The sequence below is a fragment of the Salmo salar genome, chromosome ssa20 (assembly GCF_905237065.1).
Source record: "Salmo salar chromosome ssa20, Ssal_v3.1, whole genome shotgun sequence".
In the NCBI taxonomy this organism is placed as follows: Eukaryota; Metazoa; Chordata; class Actinopteri; order Salmoniformes; family Salmonidae; genus Salmo; species Salmo salar.
The window spans coordinates 79,775,944-79,787,843 of NC_059461.1; the positions used below are offsets into that span (position 1 = coordinate 79,775,944).

The window sequence follows — 11,900 nt, forward strand, 5'->3', positions numbered from 1 at the left end:
TATATGTGCTTTCTTGAGCAGGGGGACCTTGCGGGCGCTGCAGGATTTCAGTCCTTCGCGGCGTAGTGTGTTACCAATTGTTTTCTTGGTGACTATGGTCCCAGCTGCATTGAGATCATTGACAAGATCCTCCCGTGTAGTTATGGGCTGATTCCTCACCGTTCTCATGATCATTGCAACTCCACGAGGTGAGATCTTGCACGGAGCCATAGGCCGAGGGAGATTGACAGGTCTTTTGTGTTTCTTCCATTTGCAATAATCGCACCAAAGGTTGTCACCTTCTCCCAAGCTGCTTGGCGATGGTCTTGTAGCCCATTCCAGCCTTGTGTAGGTCTACAATCTTGTCCCTGACATCCTTTGAGAGCTCTTTGGTCTTGGCCATGGTGGAGAGTTTGGAATCTGATTGATTGATTGCTTCTGTGGACAGGTGTCTTTTATACAGGTCACAAACTGAGATTAGGAGCACTCCCTTTAAGAGTGTGCTCCTAATCTCAGTTTGTTACCTTTATAACAGACACCTGAGAGCCAGAAATCTTTCTGATTGAGAGGGGGTCAAATACTTATTTCCCTCATTAAAATGCAAATCAATTTATAACATTTTTGACATGTGTTTTTCTGGATTTTTGTTGTTATTATTCTGTCTCTCACTGTCTCTTCAAATAAACCTACCATTCAAATTGCAGACTGATAATTTCTTTGTCAGTGGGCAAACGTACAAAATCAGCAGGGGATCAAATACTTTTTTCCCTCACTGTAGATAGTGTGGTCTACAGCTTATCATGAGATACTCTACCTCAGGCGAGCATAACCTGGAGACTTCCTTAGATATCGTGCACAAGCAGCTATTTACAAAAATACACACAAAAATACACTTGGCGTCATACACATTGGGCTGTTGTAAAGGGATAGTTCACTGGCTCCATAGTACACATTGGGCTGTTATAAAGTGATTGTTCACCCAAGTTACATATTGACAGATAACTGGCAATATATGCACGACGGATGAGAGTCAGTAACTGAAAACTTGGCTTCGCTTACCTGATCACAATTTAGTGTTAGCATAATTTAATGCAAAACAATGGGAGAACTCTGAACAATATTGCTACATCAATTCAGTCACCAATGATTTACATGTTAATATAAGGAGATGATAATATTGCAAAAGTTGTTTTTAAAATGTTAATCATTAAGTAGACTACACAGCAACATATATGTCAGGAGGTTCCTAGGTTACATCAGCTAGGACACAGACCTCTAGGACACTAAAGGGCTGTCCTTTACTGGTAATGAGGCAATAAAAGGGCCTGTCAGGGGTCTGTCACAACTGAAGGTAGCCTCCAGCTCTGGTCGTGGACTGACATCCAGGAAGAGAGAAGTAGGCATGCTTTAATTATTATACAACGGGTGGGTCTAATCCTGAAAGTTGAATGGTTAAAAGGTTATTCCAGGGATCTCGGGCATTATCACATAAGTACGGTAGATGTAATTCATGTGTTTCCATTAGGCAAAGAAAAATGTGTGTTATGTTTAACAGTTGCAAAATATATATATCTATATATGTATATATGTATTATTTTGATTTTTGTTTTGTTCATTTTAGTTGTAGAGATGAGTTCTTTCTGTCATATTTGTTGTAGTCACAACAACATCATGATCATTGCAGTAGGCAACAGTGTGCTCTTTTAATTCAGTACATTCATTGGACAAACATATGTGCTGAAGACTATATGACTATTTTTGTATTATTTCAGGTGGGCTGCTTTCCAGAAGGCAATTACAAAATCATTCTACAGTAGTTATGTATACAAACTCTACATACATGTTGAGCATGGAATCACTGGCCATAGCTCCATCAGGTGTTTACCCAGCGTTTCATTTTGGAACCCTTACGTACTGTTTCATTGTGTTTTGCAACGTGACGGTTTTATCCACCATAGCCCTGGACAGAAAGCTGCATAAACCCATGTTTATCCTACTCTTCAACATGCCTATCAATGATTTGATTGGTGCTACAGCCTTCATCCCTCAGCTGTTGGTTAGCATCCTGGCTCAGAACAGGTCCATCTCCTACCCTGCATGCTACCTCCAAGCTCTGCTCGTCCACCTGTATGGAGCTGGCTCCTTAACTATCCTGACTAGCATGGCTTATGACAGGTATATCGCAATCTGCTGTCCACTGAGGTATAACTCTATCATGAGTTCCAGTAACTTGATGAAAATCATCATTTTCATGTGGCTTTTGGTCATTACCCTGATTGTGGTTCTGCTGGCTCTGGTCACTCGCTTCAAGATCTGCAGAACAACAATAGTGGATATTTATTGTAACAATCCATCATTAGTGAGGCTCATTTGTGATGACACACGTATAAACAACTACTATGGGTTGTTGATAACAGCTGTCTTGTAACGGCTGTCTTCTGTAGAAATGGACCAAGGCGCAGCAGGTATGTGAATACTCATCTTTAATTAAAATAAAGGAGTAGAGCATCCACTTAACAATTCAAACAAAGTGACAACAGCTATAGTTCTGCAGGCTAGAAACGCAGTGCAAAAAACAACCACCCACAACCCCAAAGAAAAACACACACACCTATATAGGACTTCCAATCAAAGGCAACTATACACAGCTGCCTTCAATTGGAAGTCCCAATCATCCACCCAACATTTAACCAATACAAACATGCCACGTCCTGACCCCAAAACTAAAACACTAGCTCCATCTGCTGGTCAGGATGTGACAGTACCCCCCCCCTCAAGGTGCAGACCCCGGAATGCACCTACCAACAAAAAAAACCCAACACAAAACCCATAAACAATAACCCTAAAACAATAAGGGAGGTAAGGGAGGGTGGCTGCCGTCACCGACGGCACTGTGCTACACCCTCCCTCCCCAACCCACCTATCCAGGAGGTGGCTCAGGTGCAGGGCGTGGACCTTGCTCCACCGTCGGCGTAGCCCACTTCGGTGGCGCTGCTAACTGCGCCGGGCAGATGGGCCACTTGGGCTGACCCTGGCAGACGGACCACTCGTGCTGGGCCGGAGGACAGGAGGACCCCTCGGGCTGGACCGGGGGACAGGAGGGCCCCTCGGGCTGGGCCGGGGGACAGGACGGCCACTCTGGCTGGGCCGGGGGACAGGAGGGCCACTCGGGCTGGGCCGGGGGACAGGAGGGCCACTCGGGCTGGACCGGAGGGCAGGAGGGCCACTCGGGCTGGACCGGAGGGCAGGAGGGCCACTCGGGCTGGGCCGGAGGGCAGGAGGGCCCCTCGGGCTGGGCCGGAGGGCAGGAGGGCCCCTCGGGCTGGGCCGGAGAGCAGGAGGGCCCCTCGGGCTGGGCCGGAGAGCAGGAGGGCCCCTCGGTCTGGGCCGGAGAGCAGGAGGGCCCCTCGGGCTGGGCCGGAGGGCAGGAGGGCCACTCGGGCTGGGCCGGAGGGCAGGAGGGCCCCTCGGGCTGGGCCGGAGGGCAGGAGGGCCCCTCGGGCTGGGCCGGAGAGCAGGAGGGCCCCTCGGGCTGGGCCGGAGAGCAGGAGGGCCCCTCGGTCTGGGCCGGAGAGCAGGAGGGCCCCTCGGGCTAGGCCGGAGAGCAGGTGGGCCCCTCGGCCTGGGCCGGAGAGCAGGAGGGCCCCTCGGGCTGGGCCGGAGAGCAGGAGGGCCCCTCGGGCTGGGCCGGAGAGCAGGAGGGCCCCTCGGGCTGGGCCGGAGAGCAGGAGGGCCCCTCGGGCTGGGCCGGAGGGCAGGAGGGCCCCTCGGGCTGAGCCGGAGGGCAGGAGGGCCCCTCGGGCTGGGCCGGAGGACAGGAGGGCCACTCGGGCTGGGCCGGAGGACAGGAGGGCCACTCTGGCCGGTCCTGACAGGCAGGGCACCCTGGCAGATCCGGGCAGGCGGGCACCTCTGGCAGAACCGGGCAGTCTGGCCACCCTGGCAGTTCAGGGCAGTCTGGCCACCCTGGCAGTTCAGGGCAGTCTGGCCACCCTGGCAGTTCAGGGCAGTCTGGCCACCCTGGCAGTTCAGGGCAGTCTGGCAACTCTGGCAGTTCAGGGCAGTCTGGCCACCCTGGCAGTTCAGGGCAGTCTGGCCACCCTGGCAGTTCAGGGCAGTCTGGCCACCCTGGCAGTTCAGGGCAGTCTGGCCACCCTGGCAGTTCAGGGCAGTCTGGCCACCCTGGCAGTTCAGGGCAGTCTGGCCACTCTGGCAGTTCAGGGCAGTCTGGCCACTCTGGCAGTTCAGGGCAGTCTGGCCACTCTGGCAGTTCAGGGCAGTCTGGCCACTCTGGCAGTTCAGGGCAGTCTGGCCACTCCGGCAGTTCAGGGCAGTCTGGCCACTCCGGCAGTTCATGGCAGTCTGGCCACTCCGGCAGTTCAGGGCAGTCTGGCCACTCCGGCAGTTCAGGGCAGTCTGGCCACTCCGGCAGTTCAGGGCAGTCTGACCTCTCTGGCAACTGTTGACTGGCGGGCAGCTCTGACGACTGTTGACTGGCGGGCAGCTCTGACGACTGTTGACTGGCGGGCAGCTCTGACGACTGTTGACTGGCGGGCAGCTCTGACGACTGTTGACTGGCGGGCAGCTCTGACGACTGTTGACTGGCGGGCAGCTCTGACGAATGTTGACTGGCGGGCAGCTCTGGTGATGGTTGACTGGCGGGCAGCACTGACGACTGTTGACTGGCGGGCAGCTCTGGTGACTGTTGACTGGCGAGGCTGGGTTGACACACTAGACTCCTGATGCGTGGGGCTGGTATAGGACGTGCCAGCCTGGAGACACGCACCTCCATGCTAGTGCGTCTGGCGGGAAACACCGGACCGAAAGGGCGCGCTGGCGGTCTTGATTGTAGGGTTGGCATCCCCCCTTCCGGCTCGATGCTCACCTTGCCCTGGCACCTGCGGGGCGCTGGTACTGGGCGAACTGGGCTGTGCGTCCGTATAGGCGAGATGGTGCATACCTCAGCGTAACATGGCGCCCTCCACCTCGTACGCACCTCCCTGTAGTCACGGGTAGCTGGCTTACTGCTCCTCCCTGGCCTGGCCAAGCTACCCGTGTGCCCCCCCAAAAAAAATCTTGGGGCTGCCTCTCGGGTTTCCTAGCCAACCGTGTTCCAGCGTAACGTTCCCGATGGTTCCTCTGTCCAGCTGCCTCCACTCTCCTGAGTGCCTCCACCTGTTCCCATGGGAGGCGATCCCTTCCGGCCAGGATCTCTTCCCAGGTGTAGGCTCCCTTGCCGTCCAGGACGTCCTCCCATGTCCATTCCTCCCTTTTTCTCTCCTGTGGCTTCCTCCTCTTCTGCTGCTTGGTCCTTTGGTGGGTGGTTCTGTAACGGCTGTCTTCTGTAGAAATGGACCAAGGCGCAGCAGGTATGTGAATACTCATCTTTAATTAAAATAAAGGAGTAGAGCATCCACTTAACAATTCAAACAAAGTGACAACAGCTATAGTTCTGCAGGCTAGAAACGCAGTGCAAAAAACAACCACCCACAACCCCAAAGAAAAACACACACACCTATATAGGACTTCCAATCAAAGGCAACTATACACACCTGCCTTCAATTGGAAGTCCCAATCATCCACCCAACATTTAACCAATACAAACATGCCACGTCCTGACCCCAAAACTAAAACACTAGCTCCATCTGCTGGTCAGGACGTGACATGTCTTTCAGGGTGTATCGTTGATAGTGGTTATATTTACCTATATCAAGATCCTGCTCACCTGTGTCATGAATAAGTCGTCTGATGCCCGGAGCAAGGCCATTCAGACATGTGGTACACATCTTGTAGTGTTCTTATTCTTAGAGTTCAACGCCTGCTTTAGCCTGATAGCTCATCGATTCGAGCAAGCAGCCCCTTCCTTGAGGAGGGCTTTTGGAGTATCAGTTATGGTGTTCCCTCCCATTCTCAATCCCCTCATATATGGTCTAAAAACGAAAGAAATTCGGCAAAATGTTCTGGGTTTCTACAAACGAAAGGTATCTTCAGTTAAATGAGAATAAATACTGTACATGAATCTGTATAATACACGGCATGGGCTTTAGACAGTTTTTAAGGCCTTCCCAATAAAATAAAGAAATGCTCCTTTGTAAATCAGTCAAAGAAAATTAGAGTTGTGTTCCGTCTTTTTGTGCAAGACAATGACAACATCTTCTTTTTTTTTAGGTTAAAATGTGTAATGGGTTAAGATCGGTTATGGGTGTGTGTGTGTCTGTGTGTGTGTGTGTGTGTGTGTGTGTGTGTGTGTGTGTGTGTGTGTGTGTGTGTGTGTGTGTGTGTGTGTGTGTGTGTGTGTGTGTGTGTGTGTGTGTGTGTGTGTGTGTGTGTGTGTGTGTTCTTGTGTATGTGTGTGTGTGTGTGTGTGTGTGTGTGTGTGTGTGTGTGTGTGTGTGTGTGTGTGTGTGTGTGTGCAGCTCGTAGAATTAATACAGTACATTTGATTGTAACAATAGCAAAAGACACGTCAGTTGTCCACTGTACATGGATAATTAAGTTGTATTGTATAATTGTTATGCCTGTACTTTGTCCCTGTGAGAAGGTAGGCCTATCAGTGACAGAAAGACCAAAAATGGTCTATACAATGGCACCAGAGTATAACAAGTCAGTCATTTCTGTTTTTGGAAGGTGTACAGTAGGTTTTTTGTAGCATAAATAATTTGTGGATCCCCCTTTTTTAAATCAAGGAATCTGAATTGGACCAATGGATAACCAAAACCAATAAGCCATTTAGAACACCCCGGGGTGTCAAGAAATCACTCACTTGCTTTGAAACGGACATGGTAAATGATATAACAACCATTGTTGGGTTCCATTCATTTTGGGCCCTATGAAGCTAATGTTAATCAGTGACTGATTTAGCTGGAACAAACTAAATAACCCTACAAATACACTTAAAAAACGGTATGGGGCAACGAACAACAGACAATGTAAGTAGAAGATCATCTTTTGAATAAACTAGTAAGGACGTTTCAGGCTTGTCAAGGTTTCACAACAAAAGGTAAATCATGCTGTCAATGGGAAGATCTCAATTGCCTACTCCTGTTGTTCTCTCTCCTCGTCTCCTTCTCAAAATCCATTGGATGTGAAAGCCAGAGGTCCCTTCCCTTCGGACCTTCTCCTCCAATGGGTTTTGAGAAGGAGACGAGGAGAGAGGAGAGAGGACACGAGAAGTATGAGACCTTCCCTAAGACATCAAACTATGAGAGACATTTAAAGCAATTTGATGACTCCTATGACGAAGGCCATCCTGTGATATCTTTGATCATGGTTATAACAGTCTGTGTTGAAGAATGACTCCACATTTTAAGATGCATAGGCACCACCTAATTTCATATTATTTGGTGCCTATCTTTCCTATTTCATCGGGATTACAGTATAAAGATCGATCAACACCACAGATGGCGTGAGACATGGACTCATCTTGAAATTAGACTTTAATTGATCTGTGAAAATGTGTCTACACACTGAATATCGCTCTGTTCCACTATTGTTTCACTTCACTGATTCAGTCTGGAAATTCTCCAGTCGAGGCACTTGATCAGCATCCTCTCAGAAACTATGGGCGGGTTTAGCCCACATGGCTTCTGCTGATTGGTTGAAGATCATTTTGCGTAGCACCCTTCATCAGAGGACAGATTAATTTCAGTGCCATACAGGTTGAATCAACTACATAAAAAGTACTACAAAGGATGCAAATACAAAACCAAACTGAGAATGAATGTGTCAGGAAAAGAGTGGTGGAAAGTGTGGTTTACAAATTGAAAAAAATATTCACATAATGTTTTTGATATTTTATGAGAAAAGTGGTATTCCAGCCGACAGTTTTCAAACACAAAACCAATGTAAAAATTAAAATACTGTATATGGAGGAAATTGTATTTGCTAATTAAACATATTAAATGTTAAATATTTGTTTTTGTGGTAAGTCAGGTAACTTCAGGTAAACACAATCACATAAATTGACATCAATGAATAAAAATGGTATATATATACACTGCTCAAAAAAATAAAGGGAACACTAAAATAACACATCCTAGATCTGAATGAATGAAATAATCTTATTAAATACTTTTTTCTTTACATAGTTGAATGTGCTGACAACAAAAATACTCAATGGAAATCCAATTTATCAGCATTTACATTTTAGTCATTTAACAGACGCTCTTATCCAGAGCAACTTACAGTAGTGAATGCATACATTTCATACATTTTTTTCTGTGCTGGCCCCCCATGGGAATCGAACCCAGGTGTTGCAAACACCATGCTCTACCAAATGAGCTACAGGGAAGGCTGTTGGTTAATTCTCAAATATAAAAATCTAAAAATGGCATACAAAGAACAGCATACATAAGAAGAAATTAATAGCATAAGATCGTAGATTCATTTTAGACTACACAAGCTAACAAACAATTACAATGACAAAGTCACAATAATCACAAGAATGGCTTAAGATCAAAGTCTATGTTGAGACCGAAGGGTGCAAGGGTCTTTAAGTTAAAGATCAAGGCAGCCTTTCGTTTTAACAATAAATGATCAAGGTCACCCCCTCTCCTAGGGTGGGTGACATGTTCGATGCCAATATAAAGCAGAGACGAAATCGAGTGGTTTGCTTCCAAAAAGTGGGCCGCATCATGGATAGCCAGTCTTTGTATTTGTATCAACCCATGGAGGTCTGGATTTGGAGTCACACTCAAAATTAAAGTGGAAAACCACACTACAGGCTGATCCAACTTTGATGTAATGTCCTTAATAAAACAAGTCAAAATGAGGCTCAGTAGTGTGTGTGGCCTCCACGTGCCTGTATGACCTCCCTACAATGCCTGGGCATGCTCCTGATGAGGTGGCGGATGGTCTCCTGAGGGATCTCCTCCCAGACCTGGACTAAAGCATCCGCCAACTCCTAGACAGTCTGTGGTGCAACGTGGCGTTGTTAGATGGAGCGAGATATGAGGTCCCAGATGTGCTCAATTGGATTCAGGTCTGGGGAACGGGTAGGCCAGTCCATAGCATCAATGCCTTCCTCTTGCAGGAACTGCTGACACACTCCAGCCACATGAGGTCTAGCATTGTCTTGCATTAGGAGGAACCCAGGGCCAACCACACCAGCATATGGTCTCACAAGGAGTCTGAGGATCTCATCTCGGTACCTAATGGCAGTCAGGCTACCCCTGGCGAGCACATGGAGGGCTGTGCGGCCCCCCAAAGAAATGCCACCCCACACCATGACTGACCCACCGCCAAACCGGTCATGCTGGAGGATGTTGCAGGCAGCAGAACGTTCTCCACGGCATCTCCAGACTCTGTCACGTCTGTCACATGTGCTCAGTGTGAACCTGCTTTCATCTGTGAAGAGCACAGGGCGCCAGTGGCGAATTTGCCAATCTTGGTGTTCTCTGGCAAATGCCAAACGCCCTGCACGGTGTTGGGCTGTAAGCACAACCCCCACCTGTGGACATCGGGCCCTCATACCACCCTCATGGAGTCTGTTTCTGACCGTTTGAGCAGACACATGCACATTTGTGGCCTGCTGGAGGTCATTTTGCAGGGCTCTGGCAGTGCTCCTCCTGCTCCTCCTTGCACAAAGGCGGAGGTAGCGGTCCTGCTGCTGGGTTGTTGCCCTCCTACGGCCTCCTCCACGTTTCCTGATGTACTGGCCTGTCTCCTGGTAGCGCCTCCATGCTCTGGACTCTACGCTGACAGACACAGCAAACCTTCTTGCCACAGCTCGCATTGATGTGCAATCCTGGATGAGCTGCACTACCTGAGCCACTTGTGTGGGTTGTAGACTCCGTCTCATGCTACCACTAGAGTGAAATCACCGCCAGCATTCAAAAGTGACCAAAACATCAGCCAGGAAGCATAGGAACTGAGAAGTGGTCTGTGGTCACCACCTGAAGAACCACTCCTTTATTGGGGGTGTCTTGCTAATTGCCTATAATTTCCACCTGTTGTGAAATTTGTGAAATTTATTGTCAATCAGTGTTGCTTCCTAAGTGGACAGTTTGATTTCACAGAAGTGTGATTGACTTGGAGTTACATTGTGTTGTTTAAGTGTTCCCTTTATTTTTTTGAGCAGTGTATATATATGTATGTAAATTTAGCCTTTACTTAAACAGGTGGAAACAACAGAGGAGGAGACAGGCAAGTGGGACAACACAGGGATTGATCCCTGGTCTCCAATGCTGTAACACTTTGGGCTTCGTGGGTGTAGAGTCAGGCACAGGAAGCATGAAAATGTTTGGTACAATATGTAATTTAATAAGTACTGAAAACCGAGGAAATATGTCCAAACACAACAGGGTGAAACAATAACCCCGAAGTCCAAAATACATGTACCACAAAACATACAAAGTGACGACACGTAACAAGCCCACACACAGAACAGGTGGAGAGGCGGGCTTAAATAATAAAACAAATTACTAATGGGAAACAGGTGTAACTCATAAAGAAATAACTAACAGAAAAACTAAAAAGGGATCGATGGCAGCTAGTAGGCCGGTGACGACGACCGCCGAGCGCCACCCAAACAGGGAGAGGAACCGCCCTCGGCAGTAGTCGTGACAGTACCCCCCCCTCCCGACGGAGCCGCGCGCCGACACCGGCCTCGAGTTCGACCCGGAGGACGAGGCACAGGGCGATGGAAATCAACTAACAATGATGGATCCAGTATGTCCCCCACTAGGACCCAGCACCTCTCCTCCGGACCGTACCCCTCCCAGTCAACGAGGTACTGCAGGCCCCCCACCTGGCGTCTTGAGTCCAGAATGGAGTGCTGGGCCCCCCTCGATGTCCAGAGGGGGCGGAGGGACCTCCGGCATCTCACCGTCTTGTAGGGGACCAGCTACCACCGGCCTGAGGAGAGACACATGAAACGAGGGGTTAATACGATAATAAGAAGGGAGTTTTAATCTATAACACACCTCTTCTATTCTCCTCAGGACTTTGAAGGGCCCTACACGCTGCGGACCCAGCTTCCGGCAGGGCAAGCGGAGGGGCAGGTTTCGGGTCGAGAGCCAGACCCTGTCTCCCGGTGCGAATATGGGAGCCTCACTGCGGAGGCGGTCAGCGCTCCTCTTTTGCCTTTCTCCTGCTTGTTTAAGGGATTCCTCCACAGCTCTCCAGGTGTCCTTGGAGCGCTGTACCTAATCCTCCACCTCAGGAGCCTCGGTCTGACTCTGATGCCGTGGTGCCAGGACCGGCTGGTAGCCTAACACACACTGGAAAGGCGACATGTTAGTGGATGAGTGGCGAAGTGAATTTTGCGCCACCTCAGCCCAGGGTAAATACCTCGACCACTCACCTGGCCAGTCCTGGCAGTACGACCGCAGAAACCTACCCACCTCCTGGTTCACTTTCTCCACCTGCCCATTGCTCTCGGGGTGATAACCGGAGGTCAAGCTAACTGAGACCCACAGACGCTCCATAAACGCCCTCCATACATGGGACGTGAACTGGGGACCCCGATCAGAGACGATGTCCTCCGGCACCCCGTAATGCCGGAAGACATGGGTGAATAGAGCCTCCGCAGTCTGTAGGGCCGTAGGGAGACCGGGCAACGGGTGGAGACGGCAGGACTTAGAAAACCGATCCACAACTACCAGAACCGTGGTATTCCCCTGAGACGGGGGAAGATCGGTAAGAAAGTCCACCGACAGTGAGACCACGGCCGTTGTGGAACGGGGAGGGGTTGTAACTTCCCTCTAGGAAGGTGCCTAGGAGCCTTGCTCTGGGCGCATACCGAACAGGAAGAGACATAAAACCTCACGTCCTTAGCCAAGGTGGGCCACCAGTACTTCCCCCTAAGGCCTTGCACTGTCCTCTCCACCACAGGATGACCCGACGAAGGTGGTGTATGAGCCCATCGAATCAATCGATCACGAACACCAAGCGGAACGTATTTAAAACCGGTAGGACAATTT

General features: G+C 49.5%; 1 protein-coding gene across 1 annotated transcript; it reads left to right on the plus strand.

The window, feature by feature from the left end:
* The first annotated feature begins 1,333 nt into the window (after positions 1-1,333).
* On the plus strand, positions 1,334-2,407 carry LOC106581378 (olfactory receptor 4D1-like). The gene has a single exon (XM_045703408.1). The coding sequence runs from the start codon at positions 1,799-1,801 to the stop codon at positions 2,405-2,407; it is 609 nt and encodes a 202-aa protein (XP_045559364.1). The 5' UTR covers positions 1,334-1,798.
* Positions 2,408-11,900: the final 9,493 nt, after the last annotated feature.